Source organism: Pongo pygmaeus, chromosome 1 (genome assembly GCF_028885625.2).
Source record: "Pongo pygmaeus isolate AG05252 chromosome 1, NHGRI_mPonPyg2-v2.0_pri, whole genome shotgun sequence".
Classification (NCBI taxonomy): domain Eukaryota; kingdom Metazoa; phylum Chordata; class Mammalia; order Primates; family Hominidae; genus Pongo; species Pongo pygmaeus.
Window position 1 is genome coordinate 84,412,571 of NC_072373.2, and position 23,258 is coordinate 84,435,828.

Here is a 23,258-nt window from a genome sequence, read left to right on the forward strand (position 1 = left end):
CAGTATGTTGTTATGGTGAACAATTTTATCTTATGGTTGTTCTTGCAATAGTAGCAGGCAGAAATTTTTGTCAGAGACAGCTTTGATGATCCTTACATACTATATCAGAAGATCTCCTAATGCTCTTTAGTAGATAACTTTTTTTGTAAGGATGGAGAATAATAGAATAACACAGAAAAAATTTCCCAAGGCCATCTAGTAAACTGAATTTTCTCTGAGAGTTGAAACCCCAAAACAGTCCCCAAAACCACTTGCCTATCCATTATTTTAAAAGAGAAAAAAATCTCCAGAGTAAAAGTTTCTATTCTCTTAGTAAGTGTTCCAGGGCTTAGCAGCGATAGAATCACAGATTACTTCCTATTTGTTCACTCTTACACTAAAGTGTAAGCAGAACTGTGTTTCACTATTGCCAGTATAATGTATCTTCCCTGTATTTAAAATGTTCTGTACTGATTCATCACTTTATTCAACCAATTAATGCACTAGCCTCTCTAGGGCCTAGTTTCCTCTTGAATTCAAGAAACAAAATTTAAGCTACTTATGGTTGATTATACCTTTGGAAAACTATTTCGTGTTAATTATACTCAACAAACTTAAGAATGGGGAATAATTTGTGCTTGGTGTAAGAATTGATGTATGTTGTCCTCCTAGGGTACCCTCTTTCTAGTGTCAGCATACTGGGAAACAAGTTAATTGTCAAAAGGTTGTTTTGTTGAGTATAGAATCAGGAAGGGAGAAGGTAAATTGTTGGTTTAAAAGAGAGTTTAATTTAGACCAGGTTTGAATGTGAACAGATTATCCTTTCTGAAGGAACATGTCTATTCAAAAATTGCAATATTTATTTAAAATGTGCTGACTTGCCCTTTGAGAAGTAAGCTCTTAAAGGGATAGACAGGACTGATACTCTTTTCCCTAGTAATGAATGTAGAATGAATGAGTCAAAGCACTTTATACCTCTGGCCTTTATGGAAATACAGCATGTCCAAATCTGACTATCCAACTGTCCTTTCTTGTATTTCATATTGGTTTTCATATTCCTACTTTCATCTTTTCTGAGCTTTGTACTGTGGATAGATGCTTTAGTTTCTGTTGCACTCCATTTTGCTTCTGGCCAGCCTTACTGCTTATCAGTTTTATAAAGAGAATGTTCCTTCTTGTCAGTTGCTTGATTAATCTTTTATGTATGTTCTGATATTCACCCTATTATTTATTTTAAATTGGACCCATAATAGCAACTGCCTACTTACATATTCAATTCTTTTATCTTCTTTAGACCAAAGAAAGGCATTACTTAGCTTTTTTTTTTAGGTCTAATTTCCTAAACCTTTAAGCTCATCCCTGGACCATCTGTTGAATTTCTTTATCCTTAGTAAGTTGTGGAGCCCAGAACTAGAAACAGTATTTGAAAATAGTATTGATTGAATGTTAAGTATTAGAAAATATTAGAAGAGAATATACTGCAATTCTTTGGGTGACTTAAAGTGGTGCATATTACAACCTCTTAAATGCAATTGTATGTTAGAATATTTTGTATAATTTCCCTAAGAACTGTTTTCTCTTACCATATATGAGCAAACGTACATATTTATGTACATGTATGTATTACGTTCATTTTCCAAAATGAATTATTCCTCCACTTGTGAGCCATCCATTTTCTCTCCATTCTCTACCACTTACTTCTTCAGTAAATATACACTTCAAATCAGAATAGGCCTGCCCTGTGACTTTCAGAGCCTCAGAGGGCATGGGTTCATTCCTGCCTGGTCTTGCCCCTTCTTTTACTAACTGATCTTGAAATAAAGTAGTGGTCTTAAATCTTTGTCGATTAATTAACGAGAGAAGAACAGGGCTGCTGTTCAGCTATAAGCTTTTATCTCTCTTCTAAATGTAACACTGCCATTTCTTTTCATTTAAAGTGAAAGCTATTTCTAGTTTTAAAAATTGAGCAGTGCATTCTATTTAAGCATTAATTACATCAAGACATATTGGAATATGTCTTAAATCTAGTCTCCTGCTTTACCCAAAGGAACGGGAGGGTGAAATTGCTACTATGGAGTGTATCAACAATGGCAAGTCCATCTTTGAGGCCCGCTTGGACATCAACATTTCCTGGCAGTGCCTGGAGTATTATGCGGGCTTGGCTGCATCCATGGCTGGTAAGTCCTCACCTGGTGTCTGTGACCAGCTGATAATGAGGCAGAAGAGCAGGGCCTAGTGGTGAAGGGCAAAGATTTTGGAATTAAGACAAACCTGGGTGAAAGTCTTGGGTTTGTCACTTTCTACCTGGGTGGCCTGGGAATTACTTTATCTTTCCTAATCTAAACTGGAGATAATAATTCCTACCTTCTTGGGTTAAGGATTAAATGAGATAGTGCATGTAAAGCACCTAGCATGATACCTGAGCTTTAGACCAAATTGCTGAAAAACCAGTTTTCACAAGAATCAGTTTGTCATATTTACCAATTTTATCTATTTAGCAAACTTTTTTTTGACAGTGTGTAAAGTTTTCAACAATTGATATTGGAAGGTTGGTAGAGCCTAGGAAGGTTGCAGGGAACTCACATGCTTCCCCTGCTGTTCCTCTCATTTCCATTTTGTTTCATCTAAGCTATCTAATAGAGGCTCAGTAAATTCTTAGAGAATTGTTAAATCAAGTTGGATGAACATGTGTTTGAAGGATAGGCAGGGTTCTCCACGTGGAGAGAATATGTGGAAGCCAGTGGAAGAATGCCTGGAACAAATAGAAGAATGGAGACAAGGTGAGCCTGGTGTGTTGGGAGAAGTGGGGAGGCTGCGTTGACTGGAGTACAAGTCAGACTGGTACAGATGTTGGTGAAATCTTGGGGAGCACAGACCTGCATCCTGCTTTACTTCTGTTTTCCCTATAGGTGAACACATCCAGCTCCCAGGTGGATCCTTTGGTTATACCAGAAGAGAACCACTTGGGGTATGTGTGGGAATAGGAGCATGGAACTACCCCTTTCAGATCGCCTCTTGGAAGTCAGCTCCAGCATTAGCCTGTGGTAAGAATGAATTATCCCTCCATTTGAGAGCCATTTATTGATTCTCTCGTTCGTTCTCTCCCTATTCTCTACCCTTCACCTCTCTATAAACACACACTTTAAATTGGAAGGGGCCTGCTCTGGGATATTCAAAGCCTCAGAAGACATGACTCGTTCCGGCCCTGTCTTGCCCCTCAAGGAGCTTATAGTTTAGGTTGTACACAATCATGTCTAGATATTCCCAGGTTTTATTTATTTAATTTTGTATATGAAAAGAAATTTAATTTTTTCTTATTAAATTGAATTAGATTTGTGCTACTTATAAGTTCCTTTCTGGACAAGAATTTTAATGTAGGAGTTAGCACTTAGGAGTTTGACTTCATTTACGAAGCAGAAGATAAACTCCTTTCTTCATTTGGGTCTTAAGAGAAATGATAAGCAAGGCTTTGATAAGCTCCTTATCAAAGAGGAGCTTTGGCTGATTGACATAAAATAGTTTTCTTACAGTATTTAAAGAGAAGAATCTTTGAGGAAAGAAGACTAATTTTATCTTAGAAAAAAATTGTAATGTTAAAAAAAGCATCACTGTTAGGACGTCATATTGAAATGCAGCTTTTGTTCTGTTGCCATTGCATGTTCTTGTTTTAGCCTATTTCTCTTTGAGAGACAGCTGTGAAAGAGGAAAAATAGGCCCAGAATTAAGTCATTAGCTTTGGGGACTCTCATCAAGTGAACCTTTCTGGTCTTCAATGTCAACTTTTATAAAATGGAGCTAATGATACCTACTTCATACTGCTGTTGAAAGTGTTAAATGAGATAATATATGTGAAAAGGCCTAGATATGCAAATGTGAGACTGGGCAACTGTAGGGTTTGGGATCTGTTTAATGAGAGAAACCAAGATGAAAAGGACAAGAGTTGTTTACTTATTGATATGGTTTGGCTGTGTCCCCAGCCAAATCTCAACTTGAATTGTATTTCCCAGAATTCCCATGTGTTGTGGGAGGGACCCAGGGGGAGGTAGTTGAATCATGGGGGCTGGTCTTTCTCATGCTATTCTCCTGATAGTGAATAAGTCTCATGAGATCTGATGGGTTTATCAGGGGTTTCCGCTTTTGCTGCTGCTTCATTTTTCTCCTGCCGCCAATGTAAGAAGTGACTTTCACCTCCTGCCATGATTCTGAGGCCTCCCTAGCCATGTGGAACTGTAAATCCAATTAAACCTCTTTCTGTTCCCAGTTTCGGGTATGTCTTTATCAGCAGCATGAAAACAAACTAATATAGTTATTAATAACATTTTTGATGTAGGATTTGGTTGGGGAAGAGGAAACAATTGGAATCATTTTTGAATTTTCCTCTAGTCCTGTTTTCAGGGGATCACTGGTCTTTGAAAGTCTTTTTATGTTTGTGTCTTGGGTTTATGCAGGTAATGCCATGGTCTTTAAACCTTCTCCCTTTACACCTGTTTCTGCATTGCTACTGGCTGAAATCTACACTGAGGCTGGTGTACCTCCTGGGCTCTTCAATGTGGTGCAGGGAGGGGCTGCCACAGGCCAGTTTCTGTGTCAGCATCCCGATGTGGCCAAAGTCTCCTTCACTGGAAGTGTGCCCACTGGCATGAAGGTGAGGATGAAACCAGTATTGGTCAACACACATGGCATTTGGATACGGCAAAGCCGGTCCTACCCAGAGTATATTTTGGAGGCTTCTCTTTTGATTTTACCTAGCCTGAATTGGGAATGGGAAGGAGATTTTATTAGGCAGAGGTGTGAAGTTTCCTGTAAAAGTGTGAAGGGGGAAAGGGAGTACACATGGGGTGATTTGTGTTAGGCCAGGTAGGGGTGGAAATTAACAGCCCCAGCCTAAGGAGAGGATGTGTCTTAGTGGACAGGGACCTGGGCTGCCACTTGTATTGTTTAGTGACTTAATTTCTTGTATAGAAGGAAGGATTTTTACTCAGGCTATTTCAGATTCATTATTTTGACATTAATTTGTGTTCTGAACTCTGCCAGTCTTAAACACAGTAACAATAACACAAAAGAATTTCTGGCTATGGCAATCCTGTGAATTGACAATATTTTTTATTTTTATTTTTTTGAGACAGGGTCTCACCCTGTTGCCCAGGCTGGATTATAGTGGTGTAGTCATAGCTTACTGCAGCCTTGAACTCCTGGGCTCAGGCAGTCCTCCTGCTTCAGCCTCCTAAGAAGCTGAGACTACAGTCATGTGCCACTGTGCCTGGCTAAGTTTCTTATTTTTCTGTAGAGATAGGGTCTTGCTATGTTGCCCAGGCTGGGACAATATTTTTTAAATGAACTCCCTCTTCTAATGTCAGTGCAACTCTGTGGATTCTCTTCAGTTTTCTGGAATAGAATATTTTAATAGACAAAAGGCAAAGGATATTGACAAGAGTAAGGCTACAGGTCACAAACAGTTCAAGATGATTTTGTAGGTTCAGGGTCTAGTTGACTTAGCATGCAATATAATTTGTGTTAAAGTTCTGAATACCTTGTCCTTGTTCTGTAAGATCATGGAGATGTCAGCTAAAGGAATCAAACCTGTTACCTTGGAACTTGGAGGCAAATCTCCACTCATCATCTTCTCAGACTGTGATATGAACAATGCTGTGAAGGGGGCGCTGATGGCCAACTTCCTCACACAAGGCCAGGTACGTACCTGTCCCTGGAGGAGGTGTAAAAGGAATCTGTAGCCCCTCATCCAACAGCGTGTTTTAAAGCTTTTTGTTTTGCAATACTTTCAGACTTACAGAAAAGTTGCACAAATAGTACAAAGAATTCCCATGTACCTTTGAACCAGATTTCTCAAATATTAACATTTTAACACATTTACTTTATCATCTTTATCTGCCTGTACATACGTAGGCATATTAAGTTTTTCTGAACCTTGAGAGTAAATTGTAGACATAAGGACCCTAACCTCTAAATATAAAGTTCCTAAAAACAAGTGCATTCTTTTACATAAGCACGGTACACTTAGTAAAATTTAAAAATTAACATTGATATAGTACGGTTACTGAATCTGTAGCACTTAATCTATAGCCCTTATTCAAATTTTGCCACTTGTTTGACTAATGTCCTCTTAGTCAAATAGAACAAAACTGTTTTTTTTTCTGGTCCAGGATCCAGTCAAGGATGATGCATTGCCTTTAGTTGTCTTGTCTTTAATCTCCTTTAGTTGAGAACAGTTCTTCAGTTATTCTTGTCTTTCAGGACATTGACATTTTGGGAGAACAGGCCATTCATTTTGTAGAATGTTCCTTAGTTTGGGTCTGTCTGATGTTTCCTGTTAGATTCATATTATGAATTTTTGGCAAAAATACTACAAACATGATGTCATATCCTACTCAGTGGTGATTTAACTTTGATCACTTGTTTTAAGGTAAATCTTCACTGTAAAGTTACTGTTTTTTACTTTGTGGTTAATAAGATCTTGTAGGAGGTATTTTGAGACTATCCTGTTCGTCATCAAACTTTCATGCAGTAAATACTTCTATCACCACTGACGATTCTTGCTGAAAACAGTTTTTATTATGGTGGTTGCAAATGGTGATTTTCCAGTTCCATCATTTCTTCTATATTTGTTCACCTTCTACTATAAGAAAGAACTTGCCCTTCACCTCTGTTTGTTTTCCATTCTTTTATTTATATCAGTATGAACCCATGGATTCTTATTTCATTCTGTGGGTTATAATCTGGTACTATCATTATTTATTTATTTTTTATTTTTATTTATTTATTTACTTACTTATTTTTTGAGATGGAGTCTAGCTCTGTCCCCAAGACTGTAGTGCAGTGGCACGATCTCGGCTCACTGCAACCTCTGCCTCCCAGGTTTAAGCGATTCTCCTGCCTCAGCCTCCTGAGTAGCTAGGATTACAGGCGCCTGCCACCATGCCCAGCTAATTTTTGTATTTTTAGTAGAGACAGAGTTTCATTGTGTTGGCCAGGCTGGTCTCAAACTCCTGACTTCGCGATCCACCCACGTTGGCCTCCCAAAGTGCTGGGATTACAAGCGTGAGCCACTGTACCTGGCGTTATATTTTTTTATTGAGATGGAGTCTCACTCTGTCACCCAGGCTGGAGTGCAGTGGCACAATTTCAGCTCACTGCAACCTCCGCCGCCTGGGTTCAAGTGATTCTCCTGTTTCAGTCTCCCAAATAGCTGGGACTACAGGTGTGTGCCACCACGGCTGGCTAATTTTTTTTTTTTTTTTTGAGACAGTCTTGCTCTGTCGCCCAGGCTGGAGTACAGTGGTGTGATCTTGGCTCACTGCAAGCTCCGTCTCCTGGGTTCATGCCATTCTCCTGCCTCAGCCTCCCAAGTAGCTGAGACTACAGGCACCCGCCACCACGCCCGGCTAATTTTTTGTGTTTTTAGTAGAGATGAGGTTTTACCATGTTAGCCAGGATGGTCTCGATCTCGTGATCTCATGATACGCCTGCCTTGGCCTCCCAAAGTGCTGGGATTACAAGCATGAGCCATTGTACCCAGCCTCATTATTTATTTTGATGCTAAAATAATTGCAGATGGCTGGTGGGAATCCCTTTCTATGACCTTTTGATATGCCCTCGTTATTCTTTGAATACTTCATTACTTTCTGGCATAGCAAAGTGTTCCAGCTCATCTCATACTTCCCCTGGCTGTGCTCTGGAACCAGCCATTTCTCTGAAGGAGCCCTGGTTCCATTATTGTTTATCTGTTTATTATTAATTTTTGAGACAGGGTCCTGCTCTGTTGCCCAGGCTGGAGTGCTGTGGTGCTTTCTTGGCTCACTGCAACCTCGGCCCCCCCCAAGGTCAAACAATCCTCCTACCTCAGTCTCCGGTGTAGCACGCCACCACATTCAGCTAATTTTTGTATTTTTTGTAGAGATGGGGTTTCACTGTGTTGGATAGGCTGGTGTTGAACTCCTGGGCTCAAGTGATCCACATGCCTCGGCCTCCCAAAGTGCTGGGATTGCAGGAATGTGCCACCGTGCCCAGCTTGTTTTTTATTTTTTGTAAATTATTTCTTTTATGATTTAGAAGGACTATCTTCAAACCAGTACAAGTATTTCATAAATAATATCTGGTTGTTTTCTAACCAGTTGAGTAATTTGTTGCACGATAAGCCACCTCACATCTTTCGGCAAGAAAAACACTAAGTCTGAACAGTAGAGACATTACACAATGAGTTAGGACACAATTAAAATCTGCTTTAAATATTTTTTGGGGGGAGAGGACACCACACTTCTCTACTCAATAAAGAGAAACAATTTTGCAGTCCAGAAGTCTTTTATTTTTTTACACCTATCATGCCATGAATTCATAGGGAATAGGTTCCAACAGCTCAGGCTCCTTCCCATTGGTTCTCACACAGTAGGATTCCCTGGGTGGAGTAGGCTGGTGCTTCAGCTGAACCCAGGTACCTTTTCTCTTTGGTTTCCTTCTTTTTCTGATCATCTTTCATGCGTTTCAGAAGCTATCTTGGGTCTTAGAGTGCTTAATGTGCTCAGTGTGCACATTAATTCTCTTGGCAAGAATTTTGCCCTTAATTTGTTTACAACAGTGCCGACAACATGCTGGGTAATGTAGACTCTTCCAGTTTTGCCCGGGTAATGCTTTTGGGGCATTCCGTTTTGAACAGTACCCATTCCCTTGATGTCTACAGTATTGCCTTTCTTACAGATTTGCATGCATGTGGCCCAAGGAACAACTCCATGTTTTCTAAAAGGCCTAGATAACATATATTGGGTACTTCTTCTCTTTCCCTGTGTTTGTTGTTTTGGTGAATTACTGGAAGACGGCAGTACCGACCAAAGCCCTGGTTCCATTTAGTGGTAAATGGTATTTAGAAACCAAGATCTGAGTGCCAGGTGTGCTTATTGCTACTGGAGTATCATTGCTTCTAGGCCCTCTCAGAGGCCAGTGCTGGGAAATACATGTTTGTATATATGTCTGTGCACATATCTATTTCTGTATCTGTCTATCTACAGGATAATAAGTTCATCCAGATACTTTTAATTATAGTCTAATACCACAGGGTTCATTTCTGCTTTCTCCCTTTCCATATTTGTATTTCTTCTCTGACAGTAAGAAATTTGACTCCCATTATCCACAATATGTTTATCAAATTGCTCATCATAGAATCCACTTAGTATTCTAATAATAGTAGTTTCAGATTTGTAAATCCATACCTCTGTGGAAAGTAAACCTTCTAATTAGAGCTCAGAATTTTTTTACAGTTCTTTTTATATTTAGCCTGAGGGTATAGTCAGAATACTGTGTTTAGAAGTTACCTGGGTCAGTTCTACCCTTCCTTCACCCTCCTTCAGTGTGGTTATGATACTCATTTAAAATAACAGATTCATTTGTTTGTGTTTGTATTCATTTGGGTTTTATTTTCCCCATCCTTGCTGATTTTAAAATTTTATTTTGATTAGGCGAAACACAAACATGGTTCTAAACATCAGAATTTTACAAAAACAGATATTCAGAAGTGTTACTGCTCCCCATCCTGTGTACTCTGTTTCCAGTACCTCCTTCCCACACAGTTTTATCCATCTCCTGTGGGTAGCCAGTCTAATTTGTTTCTGGTTTTTGCTTCCTGTGTTTCTTTTTGCACAAATGAATAGGTACTTGTATATTTCTTATTCTTCTTTCATACACAAAAGGTAGCACATTAGAGGTACTCTTTTGTACTTTGCTTTCTTTGCTGTGTGTGTGTGGATGAATATACACACACAAAGAATACATATAGTATAGAATATATAGAATAAATATATAGAATATTCTATATAATCTGTACTATGTATATATTCTTTATATATATATATAGAGAGAGAGAGCACTAAAAGTGATTGTGACGTAATGTGATTTTATTTTATTATTATTATTTTTTTGAGACGGAGTCTCACTCTGTAGCCCAAGTTGGAGTGCAGTGACACGATCTTGGCTCACTGCAACCTTCGCCCCTGGAGCTCAAGCGATTCTCCTGCCTCACCCTCCCAAGTAGCTGGGACTAGAGGCATGCGCTACCACATCCGGTTAATTTTTTTGTATTTTTAGTAGAGACAGGGTTTCACCATGTTGGCCAGGCTGGTCTTGAACTCCTGAGCTCAGGCGATCCACCCGCCTCGGCCTCCCAAAGTGTGGGATTATAGGCGTGAGCCACCGCGCCCGGCATGAGCCACCATGCCCAGTGTGATTTTAAATATGTATCACAATTTATCCATTCATCTGGCAATGGGGTTATTTCCTTATCTTGGTTATTGTGAATAATGCTGCACTGAGCGTGGGAGTGCAGATATGTCTTTAAGGTACTGATTTCATTTCCTTTGGTATATACCCAGAAGAGGAATTGCTGAATCATAGGATGGTTCTATTTTTAATTTTTTTTTTTTTTTTTTTATTCGGAGTCTCAGTTGCCCAGGCTGGAGTGCAGTGGCACGATCTCAGCTCACTACAACTTCTGCCTCCTGAGTTCAAGTGATTTTCCTGCCTCAGCCTCCTGAGTAGCTGGGATTACAGGCATGTGCCACCACACCTGACTAATTTTGTATTTTTAGTAGAGACGGGGTTTCTCCATGTTGGCCAGGCTGGTCTCGAACTCCTGACCTCAGATGATCTGCCCACCTCGGCCTCCCAAAGTGCTGGGATCGCAGGCATGAGCCACTGTGCCCCGCCAATTTTTAATTTTTTAAGGAGCCTCTATCCTGTTTTCCTTCATGGCTATACTAACTTACATTCTTTTTTTTTTTTTTTTTTTTAAGTGAAAGGAAGTTTATTAAGAAAGTAAAGGAATGAAGAATGGCTACTCCATAGGCAGAGCTGCCCCAGGGGCTGCTGGTTGCCCCTTTTTGTGGTTATTTCTTGATCATATGCTAAACAAGGGGTGGGTTATTCATGCCTCCTCATTTTAGACCATATAGGGTAAAATGACGTTGCCATGGCATTTGTAAACTGTCGTGGTGCTGATGGGTATGTCTTTTAGCATGTTGATGCATTATAATTAGCATATAATGAGCAGCAATGACGACCAGCGGTCACTCATCACCATCTTGGTTTTGGTGGGTCTTAGCTGGCTTCTTTACCACAGCTTGTTTTATCAGCAAGGTCTTCATGACCTGTATCTTGTGCTGATCTCCTATCTCATCCTGTGACTTTGAATGTCTAACTTCCTGGGAATGCAGCCCGGTAGGTCTCAGCCGTATTTTACCCAGCCCCTACTTAAGATGAAGTTGCTCTAGTTCAAACACCTCTGACATTTCCCCACTCCCTTTTATAAAAGAACCGTTAATCCTAAGGGTTGCAGAGGGACAAAGATCCATCTTCTGTAAACTTCTTCATGCTGAATAGGGGCGATGATATTCCTGTCTAATTATTAGGGTCTCTTGTATTCAGGGTAGAGAGGAGCTCAGTCAGAAAGCGTCAGGGTGAGGGTCGCTTATAACTCCGAGTTCCAACGAAAGGTGATATCCAGAGTTGGCCAATCAGTGCTGCAGTCTATTTCTTTTGGGTCGGGAGGGTCTCCTCAGTATTGTCCCTTCCATGGTTTGCCAGAAAGATGTTACTGGAAAGGGGCCCTGATCCAGACCCCAAGAGAGGGTTCTTGGATCTTGTGCAAGAAAGAATTCAGGACAAGTCCATAAAGTGAAAGTAAGTTTATTAAGAAAGTAAAGGAATAAAGAATGGCTACTCCATAGGCAGAGCAGCCTATACTAATTTATATTCTCACCAGCAGTATACCAAGATTTCCTTTTCTCCACATCCTCACCAACACTTGTTATCTTTTATCTTTTTGATAATAACCATGCTAACAGATGTGAAGTGATACCTCATTGTGATTTTGATTTGCATTTTCCTGATGATTAGTGATGTGGAGCATCTTTTCATAAACTTGTTGGCCATTTGTATGTTTCTGGAAATATGTCTATCCAGGTCTTTTGCCTATTTGTAATCAGAGGTTTTTTTTTTTTGCAATTGAATAGTATGAGTTCCTTATATATTGTGATGATTTTTTTGTGTGTATGATAAAGCATAACGTAAAATTTACCAATTTAACCGTGTATGTGTGTGTGTGTGTGTGTGTGTGTATTTTTTATTTTATTTTTTTTATTTTTTTGGAGACAGGATCTTACTCTGTTGCTCAGGCTGGAGTACAGTGACATCATCCCAGCTCACTGCAGCCTCGACCTCCCAAGCTCAAGTGATATTCCCACTTCAGCCTCCTGGGTAGCTGGGACTATAGGCATGTAGCACCATGCCTGGCTAATTTTTGTATTTTTTGTAGAGATGAGATTTCACCATGTTGCCCATGCTGGTCTTGAACTCCTGAGCTCAAGCAGTTCTCCTGCCTCAGCCTCCCAAGGTGCTGGGACTACAGGCGTGAGCCACCACACCTGGACTTTTTGAACCATTTTTAAGTGTAGAGTTCAGTGACATTTAATACATTCACACTGTGTACAACTATCATTATTCATCTCTAGAACTTTTTCATCACCCCACATTGAGAACTGTGTACCCCATTAAATAATAACTCTGTTTCTCTCTTCCCTCAGCCTCTGGTAACCACTAGTCTAATTCCTGTCTCTATGAATTTGACTAATCTACGTACCTCTTATAAATGGAATCATACAGTATTTATTATTTTATGTCTGGCTCGTTTCACTTAGTATAATATTTTCAGGTTCATCCATGTTGTAGCATGTGTCAAAATTTCTTTCCTTTTTAAGGCTAAATAATATTCCATTGTATGTATGTATACACACACAGCACACACACACACACACACACACACACAGAGCACACACATACCACATTTTGTTTATCCATTTTTTTATTTGTGAACACTTAGGTGGTTTCCACCTTTTGGCTGTTGTGAATAATGTTGCTATGAACATTGATGTACAGATATCTATAGTAGAAGTATCTGCTTTCAGTTCTTTTGGGTATATATCCAGAAGTGGAATAAGTGGATCATATGATAATTCAGTGTTTAATTTTTTGAGGAACCACTGTACTGTGCCCTACAATGGCAGCACCATTTTACATTTCTACAAGCAGTGCACAAAGTTTCCAATTTCTCTACATCCTTGCCAACACATGTTATTTTCTTATTTTCTTGCTTTCTCTGTTTTTGATAATAGTCATCCTATTGGGTATGAAGTGGTATCTCATTGTGGTTTTGATTTGCATTTCCCGAATTATTTATAAGATATTGCCAAATCCCTCTCTAAAAGGAAATGTTGCGTTCTTTTTTTTTTTTTTTTTTGTTAAGCAATTATTTTATTGCTCAAGTACATAGACAAATTTATGCAACCAGGGCAGAGGCTGTATATGATTCATATTTCCAGTTGGGAGAGAGAACTCACTTGGTCTTATAATATCGAGCCAAACAGTGAATCCGGCTCTCTATCAGAATCAGACGGAATTTAGCATCCTTATCCTTTCTCTTCCTCTCAAGAAGCTTTTGAACAGCAACTGCTGCCTTAATTAAATGGTAGAGATCTTCAGGAAGATTAGGAGCAAGTCCCTTAGACTTAAGAATTCTTAAGATTTTATTGCCTGTCACAAATCGTACTTGTGCAGCACCATGTGAATCTCTCAGGATCCCACCGATTTGTGAAGGAGTCAGGCCCTTCTTGGCCAGTTTTTAAATCTGCTCCTTCATGTCATCAGATGTCAGCTTCAGCCAAGTGGGGACGATGCGGCGATAGAGCAAAGCTGACTGGGACAGGCCCTTCCCGGAAGTGTGCATGTGACCCATGATGGCAGCTGTCAGGAAGCAAAAGGAACATTCTTACTAACGATACATGAGTACCTATTTCCTCATAGCTTTTCTTAACAGCATATATAGTCACAATTTTAAATTTTTATCAGATAGATGAGAAATGGTATTTCAGTATAGTTTTAATTTCAGTTTGTTTGTTTATTTATTTATTATTTTTGAGACGGAGTCTCGCTCTGTCGCCCAGGCTGGGGTGCAGTGGGACAATCTCGGCTCACTGCGACCTCCATCTCCCAGGTTCAAGTAGTTCTCCCACCTTAGCCTCCCAAGTAGCTGGGACTACAGGTGTGCGGCACCACACCCGGCCAATTTTTTGTATTTTTAGTAGAGGTGAGGTCTTGCCATATTGGCCAGGCTGGTTTTGAACTACTGACGTCTAGTGATCCACCTGCCTGAGCCTCCCAAGGTGCTGGGATTACAAGCCTGAGCCACTATGCCCAACCTAGTTTTACAATTATGAATGACATTGAACATCTTTTTCAAAATTCACGTATAATAAAATTCACCTTTTTGGTGTGTTATATTATGAGATATGATTTTCCATTAATTTTTAAGAGTTTTTTAAAATTAGTGATAATAGCCTTTATCTGAGATAAATGTTGCAAATAATTTTATTCCAATTTTTTAATGGTCTTGGCTTAGTTTAAGGTATTTGCCATGCATAAAATTTTTATTTTTCTGTAGTCAAATTTATCAATTTTTTTTCTTTAATTGTGTCTAGATTTTGGGTAATAGAAAACCGTTTTCTACACCTAGGTTTTAGAGGAATTACCAGTATTGTCTATTTTTTTAAAAAAGAAGTCTCGCTCTCTCACCCAGGCTGGAGTGCAGTGACGCAGTCAGGGTTCACTGTATGTATCCTTGACCTCTTAGGCTCAAGTGACCCTCCCACGTAGCTGGGACTATAGGTGCGTGTCACGACACCCGACTAATTTTTATATTTTTTGTAGAGATGGGGTTTCGCCATGTTGCCCCAGATGATTTTGGACTCTTGAGCTCAAGTGATCCGCCCACCTTGTCCTCCCAAAGTGCTGGGATTACAGGTGTGAGCCACTGCGCCCTGATTTCTTATTTTCTGTTTTGATTCCTGATACATTTGGAGTTTATTTTTATGTATGATGTAAGATATGTATCTTATTTTATGTTTTCCACATTACTGATGATTTGTTCTAGCACCATTTATTTAGTCCATCTCTGTCCTAATAGTTTAGCTTTCACTATTATCATAGACTAGATTTCTATGAGCACTTGGCTCTGTTTTTGGACTTTTCTGTTCTGTGTTCTTACAGCATTTGAATAGTTTTTATGTTCCTTTCTATAGGAGGGTCTAAATAGTGATTATTAGTGATTTCAGAGACAAATTTTTTAACAATTAGATTTAAGACCACAGTTCTTGATACAGGTTTACTCTTCAGTTCCCTTCCATTCTTAAAATACACAGCCATATTGAGCCCTGATATGAAGAAGTAGGAGAGGTGCTGTGAGTTATATGGATCTAGTAATGGCCTTAAAAAAATTTAAACAAGCAAAATAAGAACTAACTTTTACCTCAAAGGGCAGATTTTGCTTGTGGAGTGGTATGTCCACAATTACGTGTGTGATCCTTCTTATTCAGTATGGAGACAATTTTTAGAAATGGAAATACCCTTTTAAAAAATGTATAGTGCCTCTTTTCAGTTTAAAGTTTTTAGATTGCGTTCCTTTTTCCTTTTCCCTTTTTTCTCCTTACACACATAGAGATTGATGTCTTGTGTTTGTCGTTTAGGTGTGCTGTAATGGCACAAGAGTGTTTGTGCAGAAAGAAATTCTTGATAAATTTACAGAGGAAGTGGTGAAACAGACCCAAAGGATTAAAATTGGAGATCCCCTTCTGGAAGATACAAGGATGGGTCCACTCATCAACCGACCACACCTGGAGCGAGTCCTTGGGTTTGTTAAAGTGGCAAAGGAGCAGGTAAGAAATAATTGGCAGTAGGGTGGGGTTGGGGAAGATTACACTACTCCTAAATCACTTGCTTTGTGCCCTTTTCATGTTAATATTCATTTGACTCTTAGCATCCCTGGCTGTGTTCTGCTTTGTACCTGCACTGGGAAGACTAAGTATGTGTTTGTTCGGGATACAATTAACATTTCAGGAATGCATTTTGGGGTTATATTTTTAATACAAAATATCTTTTTTCCTTTTCGGCAGGGTGCTAAAGTGTTATGTGGTGGAGATATATATGTACCTGAAGATCCCAAATTAAAGGATGGATATTACATGAGACCTTGTGTATTAAGTATGTCCTCTTTTTGTTTGCTTTTAGATGATTTGAATTAAATACTGAATAGATAGAGATGAATATTTATAAAATATGTACATGGTATAAAGCAAGGGCTGGCAAATTATGTGGTCCTGCTACCCAAGTTTAAGAAGTAGAACTGCCTCATTATCTTCGAAGCCTTCTGTGTGCCCCTCCTTTAGGGCACCCATATGTATTAGTTTATCCAGGACCACAACTATTGTTCTGGAAGCAAGGAGCTCAAAAATATGAAAGTGCATATTTGATTAAAAAAATTAAGTAATAAATTTAATTCCTTAAGAAAATAAAGAATGTTTTTCATGTGACCTGTAGATCATTGTATTAGACATTTTGCATTGCTATGAAGGAATATCTAAGACTGGGCAAGTAGAAAAGGTGTTTATTTGGCTCATGGTTCTGCAGACTGTACAGGAAGCATGGCGCCATCGTCTCCTCCTGGTGAGGCCTCAGGAAGATTTCAGTCATGGTGGAAGGTGAAAGGGGAGCAGACGAGTCACATGGTGAAAGAGAGAGCAAGAGAGGCGCCCGGCTCTTTTAAACGGCCAGCTCTGTGGGAACTGACAGAGCGAGAATGCACTCCTTACCATGGGGAGCACATCAAGCTGTTCATGAGGGATTTGCCCTGTGACCCAAACACCTCCCACTAGGCCCTACCTCCAGCAATGGGGGTCATACTTCAGCATGAGAGTTGGAGGAGAAAAGCATCCAGACTGTATCAGTCATCAATATAATAAAACCAGTTTGTCAGATAATATACTAATCTTTTTAGAAATTACATAATCTAATAATTTTTAGCACCTCCATTCAATCTTAAAAATCTAGTTTTGACAGTCAAGGTGTATATGGTCATCCTACTTCCACCCATCTACTTCCCTCCTACTTCAGAGGTAACTACTATTCTCAGTGTTGTTTTTATCATTCTTAGGCTTTTCTCTATCATTTTATAGTGTACGTTAGTATCCCCTACAAAAATGTTGATAGTTTTGTAGGCTTTAAACAATTATATATAGGTTGAACCGTGTTGTATAATTCCTTACATCTTATTTGGAGATAAATTAAGCTGGTTTTTGCCCCTAAGGTTGATAGTGGTGTCAGTTTTTAACAACTTCATATTTGATGCAGTATATAACCTTTAATCCTCACTAAAGAGAACCACTGACATTTAAAAGCTGAAAACCTAATGTCCATCCCCCATGAATTAGGTTGCAGTTATTACATGAATATTTAATAAATAGGAAAAGCTTACAATACATTGTTAAATTGAAAATATTGGGGCTAGGTGCAGTGGAACACTCCCAGCACTTTGGGAGGCTGAGGCAGGAGGATCGCTTGAGCCCAGGAGTTTGAGACCAGACTGGGCAACATAGTGAAACCCCATCTTCAAAAAATTAGCCGGGGGTGGTCGTGCACACTGTGGTCCTAGCTACTCAGGAGGTTTTATTTTAATGTTTGCAGCTAATTGCAGAGATGACATGACCTGTGTGAAGGAAGAGATCTTTGGGCCTGTTATGTCCATTTTATCATTTGACACTGAAGCTGAGGTTCTAGAAAGAGCCAATGATACCACTTTTGGACTAGCAGCTGGCGTCTTTACCAGGTATGTGGAGTAGGACACTGAGAGCAGTTTTGAAGGAGCGGGGCTGTAGTATCTGCTTAGATATGTAATTGATCCTATTCTTTCACTTTTAGTTTGCCCTCATAGGAGCCATCAGCACTTTCTGTTTGCTTCAGGTTAAGTCAGAAGACACCAAAGCAGCATTTTGTAGTTTGCTGTAAATGGCCAGATAACCCTGCTATTGAGTTTTAAATTGAGCTCGTTTAATAAACATTTAAGATTCTGATCTATGTAAAGCATTGGGTTAGATGTCTTTTGAAAACACACGTCAAGAAATTTAGAAACCTGTAAGTATATAAATTGTGGGCAGTATTCTTCAAAAACATGATTTTTAGTGGCATTATAGTAGTTCCTAATTGGAATGCATTATAACTAGTGTAGCTGTTTTTTCTGTGGTTGGATATTTGGGATATTGTTTCTATTTTAAATATCATAGTAATGTGATTAGTATCTTTGTGCATAAACTTAATCTCTACTATTACAAGTAAAAATGATTTGGGAGTACAATTTCTTTGAAACCAATTGCAGATTGCTTGGTTTTATACAAACTTCGATTAGTCTTTGGCAGTAGAAAGCAGTTTGCTAAAGCGGCTTTACACTTGGGATTATGCTGTTTCTTTGGTGATACATAAAATTCACATTTTTTTTTATAACTTCATGGTCAGGAACTTGGGAAGAAAGCCTAAGTCTCACTTGAGAACCTGATGTAATTGCTTCTCTTTGAGCTCCAAAGAAAAGATTGAGGAGCTGCTCTTTTGATTTGGGGAGTGAGCAGGTTAAGTGCTCTTACTTTACTTTGCCACCCTCGTACAGACAAAGTCCAGTTACAAAAGCGGGTAACTCCAATGTGCTATTCTTTTTTTCTTATCAGCTTTACTGGGATAATGCACATACTGTACAATTCACCCACTTAAAGTGTACAATTCAGTGGTTTTTAGTTTATTCATGGAGTTGTGCAACCATCACCGTAATCTATTTTTAGGACACTTTCATCATCTCAAGAAGAAACCTTGTGCCCATTAACAGTTGCTCTTCATTCCCACCCCCCACCCCCAGCCCTTGGCATCCACTAAACTACTTTCTATCTCCATGGATTTGCCCATTCTGAACATTTTATATAAATGGAATCATACAGTATGTATTCTTTTGTGACTGGCTTCTTTCACTTAGCATAATGTTTTCAAGGTTCATTTGTGTTGTGGCATTTATCAGTACTTTATTCCCAAATAATATTCCGTGGTATGGATATGTACCACTTTTTGTTCATCCATTCATCTGTTACAGGCATTTGGGTTGTTTTCATTTTTGGCTATTATGAATAATGATGCTATGAACATATGTGTACAGGCCTTTGTGTGGACATATATTTTCATTTCTGTTGGGTTTATATCTAGTAGTGAATTGCTGGGTAACATGGTAACTTTATGTTTAACTTTTTGAGGAACTGCTAAACTCTTCCAAATTGGCAGCACCATTTTACATTCCTCCCAACAACGTATGAAGGTTCTAATTTGTCCACATCCTCACCAGCCCTTGTTATTGTCTGTCCTTCTGGTTTTAGCCATCCTTGTGGGTGTGAAGTAGTATCTCATTGTGGTTTTTATTTGCATTTCTGTGGGTTTTCTTTTCACTTTCTTGATAGTCTTATTTGTAGCACAAAATTTTAAATTTTGACCCATTCCAATTCTGTTTTTTTTGTCTGTTACTTTTGGTGTCATAATCTAAGAAATCTTTCCCTGACCCACGGTCATGAAGATTTATTCCTCTGTTTTCTTCAAAGAGTTTTATAGTTCTCAGTCTGACATTTTTAGGTTTGTGATGCGTTTAAGTTAATTTTTGTGTATGGTGTAAGAAAGGGCTCCACCTTTATTTTTTGCATGTAGATATCCACTTGTTTCAGCACCATTTGTTAAAAAGACTGTTTTTCCTCCATTGAATTTTGGCGCCCTTGTTGCTGCTACTTATTTTAAAGATGCCTTGTGCATGGGACTATAAAACCCAATCCATGTCTGTTTTGCGTGGATGATAAAAGATTTTAAAACATTTTGAAGAAATGAGAATTTAGTAAGATTTGAGAACCCTAGAACTGGCAGTGTAACTTTTCCTGTTAAAGTAATAGCCTAAGAAACTCTGAATAATGCACACATTTTTTTTTTCTTCATAGGGACATCCAGCGGGCTCATAGAGTGGTAGCTGAGCTTCAGGCTGGGACGTGCTTCATTAATAACTATAACGTCAGCCCAGTGGAGTTGCCCTTTGGTGGATATAAGAAGTCAGGTGAGGAGCTGGGAGGTGTGAATGCAAACCAGGTCTCTAGAGTTAGGTCGTAATTCAGACCTTATAAACCAGTATTCCTAAACCTGTCTGCATATCAGAATCACCTGGGAAATACAGGTTCCTGGTCCTTCCCCAGATCCACTGTAGCAGTCTCTGGGAATGGAAGTCAACCATCTTCCCCTACCCAACACTCCCTAAATCTTTCTGGAGGGTTCTGATGTATAGCCTGGCTTGTGAACTGCTGATATCTCAGAAAGGTTTATCTTGTGGGTAGAATACTTTTTCTTCACAGCCTGTGATTGCTGTAAGCATAACATCACTCCCTTAGGGGTTCTGTATCAGGGATGTCCATCATCATCCACTGTGGAGTTTTTAGATTCCGTTTAGGTAAAGTGTCTTTAAAGTAATAGCTCAGTAACTTTGTTTCCTCTGTTATGTCAAATTAACAAAATCTTTAAATTTATCATTAAGCAATCAGTTATAATCGTTTTCATTACCCTTGATGGCATATAGGAGTGTGTTTCCTTAGCCACTGCTCATTCATTTCGTTTATTCTATAGTCAGGCATATTACCACAACATATAAATTTGTAAGTCTGGTATATCAGGAGAAGGTTTGAGGCATCAGGAGTATAGCCAGAACCTTGAGGTTCTTTCTTTGGAGTTTGTTGCCTGTAAATATTCATTTACATATTTCTCCTGCTGTTCTTCTAGAGTGAAAATTGGTTTGGACTTTGTCGAGGCACCATTCTAAGAGTCTGACCTCTAGTTTCTGTGGCAAATATTTACAGCCATCACAGTGTTGGCAAATATATAAACTCTGATGAACACTGATGAGATGGTGGGTGTTAATTTGACAGTCTTATTTGTCCCGGTGGGGTACTCAGAGGAGTCATACACACGGGCACAAGTGCAGGTGGGAACCAAGGTGCCATCTTATTAACATGTAACATATAACATTACACGTTAAGTTTCTGATAGTTCCTCAGTGCAGGGAATTATTTGTTTGGAATCAGCAGCTTCGGCCTTTGGAGGGCCTCCTAACTTTCCGTTTCCTTTGGACCAGACCATGCTATGTGGAATGAGAGAGCAAGAAAGATGGCCAGACGTGCAGAGCAACACCTGGCCTAACAGGCCTGACCAGCTGTGTGCTTAGGGGATTTGGAAAGGAACAAAAGACAGAGTGAGGTCTTCCCAGGACCTTTGTGTATGATACCATTTGAGTGGTGCTCCCTGGAAATGCACATATTTGGGACCTCGGCCTTGCCCTTGGAAGGCAGAGCCTACCTAAGTCTAGCGCAGGGTGTACAGGCAGGGCCAAGGGTGGGATACTACCCTTTTAGCACAGTAACCTCACCCAGTAGTGATTGGGCAGTGTCTTGGACTCTGAGTAATCAGAGGGACCTTCAGTGACCCCTCACCAACATGAGTGAGTAGGTTAAGTTAGTAGGTTGCTCTTATAGGTGTATAAGAAATGGTGAATAAGCCTGTTGTGTAAAGTTTTAAATTAGCATCAGCTTTCAAGGGTGTCAGGTTGATTATTGTAGAGATTGCCTTTAACACTTGATATAAAATCCAAGCATTTTTCAGACCTCAACCCAGAATAGTAGATACCTGAAATTAAGATTCATATTGGTAAGAAACAAGACCTGTATATTTCCCTATCCCTATCCCCAAATGCCAGTGGGTCATTTTCCCCATGCCTAGCTCCATTCACAGCTAATATGTGGATTGAGGACTTTATTCCAAAACATTTAGGTTCTATATTCTTCCCTAGCCCTGATTAGCAGTGCTCATCTTTGAAGATCATTGTGACTTTTCAGACTATTGTAGTGATGGCCCAACCTGACCCCTTCTCCTCCTTTCAGGATTTGGCAGAGAGAACGGCCGTGTGACAATCGAATATTATTCACAGCTGAAGACTGTGTGTGTGGAGATGGGTGATGTGGAATCTGCTTTTTGAAAACCTGCAGTGAAACTATTGACATGGCCACGCTGTGGAATGATGCGAATCGGCCCTGTTTACAGAGGCAGTACAACTGAATGTTATTTTAAATCCAGAATTTTGGCATTCAGGATAAGAGAATGGTTCATGTTACTCTTTCTCTCTCCATCAGCTTCCTCACTGAAAATGTGCATTAAGTGCCTTTTAGATACTAATCAAGAAAGTTGTGATTCTCCTCAAAGTATATTTTTGTGAAATCTTTTAAGAGCCAGTAACATACTTCTAGAGAACAGGAAAAGAGACTAGGATAATACATCTTCCACACATTTGGCCCACTGATAATGTTGATTCTCTGGCGTATTTCAAAGAATTTGTTCCTGGCTGATCCAAGTGCAGTGGTATTTACAACTAATTGATCACAACCAGTTTGTAGATTTATTTGTACCTTCTCCATTCCCACTGCTTCACTTGCCTAGTCTTGAAGAAAAAAAACAAAAAACAAAAAAAAAAACCTTTTTCCTTTATAGGTTCCTGGTAGAATCAGTAGAGATGATTTCAGCTCATTGACATTTTTTTAAGTTATATCCCTTTGTCATTCCATTGAGAAAGCTGACAGCCGGGATAGGGAGGGGATTAGATAATAGATGGGGTCAAATTTTGTGTGAATGTTAACTTGCCTAGTAAGCACTTTGTCTCTGTTCACTACTGTGATAGAGGAAATCTTATCTCCCTATCTTGGGTCCTTGAACTACAGCCTGCTGTCTTACACCAGTGGAGCTACCCTTTAAATGTACAAATTATTTGTATGCTAATGTAATATGGTGAAATTAAAATAAATCACACTGTTAATTCTTTTCCTTTTGTGTTTTGAAACTAAACGTATCTTGAGGTTATAGGAGGACAGAGGATAGGGCTGATGTTAAAAGCACAAAGCAGGGGGATTTGATCTTGCAGTAAGAACAAAAGGACAGGTTTGGTTGCAATGATGAACTTTATGGTCCAGGTAAGCATTTAGGCTCCATGTTCATTCTCACCCTGATAAGCAGTGCCTGTCCCTGAAGTGTTGTCAGGTCACTGTGGCTTTTCAGACTATTGCAGTCATGCCTCACTCTGCCTCCTTCTCTTCCTTTCAGGAGAAGAGTTTATAAATCATAGCTAATTTAGTAGTCAGAGATAAGGGATGCTTGTTGTCACTGGGCCTGGATCTAATTATGTATTATGATGAGCAAGTACTGTAGTTTTAGAGCATAAGAACAACCGAATCAGCCTTGGTGTTTCTTTGCACAGAGGACACATATGTGATACTGGACAAAGCCAATAGCGTTATCTT

General features: G+C 39.3%; 1 protein-coding gene and 1 pseudogene across 1 annotated transcript in view; one reads left to right on the forward strand and one right to left on the reverse strand.

Moving 5' to 3' along the window:
• Positions 1-22,782, forward strand: part of ALDH9A1 (aldehyde dehydrogenase 9 family member A1) — a 34,990-nt gene extending 12,208 nt beyond the window's left edge. Inside the window, exons 3-11 of the mRNA XM_054482089.2 lie at positions 2,027-2,156; positions 2,889-3,023; positions 4,428-4,624; positions 5,529-5,669; positions 15,555-15,743; positions 15,981-16,068; positions 17,548-17,689; positions 19,872-19,984; positions 21,852-22,782. Of these exons, the coding sequence (XP_054338064.1) occupies positions 2,027-2,156; positions 2,889-3,023; positions 4,428-4,624; positions 5,529-5,669; positions 15,555-15,743; positions 15,981-16,068; positions 17,548-17,689; positions 19,872-19,984; positions 21,852-21,946 (1,230 nt within the window). The 3' untranslated portion in view covers positions 21,947-22,782. The remainder of the gene's footprint in view (positions 1-2,026; positions 2,157-2,888; positions 3,024-4,427; positions 4,625-5,528; positions 5,670-15,554; positions 15,744-15,980; positions 16,069-17,547; positions 17,690-19,871; positions 19,985-21,851) is intronic.
• LOC129033477 (small ribosomal subunit protein uS15-like) lies at positions 13,313-13,768 on the reverse strand (annotated as a pseudogene).
• Positions 22,783-23,258: the final 476 nt, after the last annotated feature.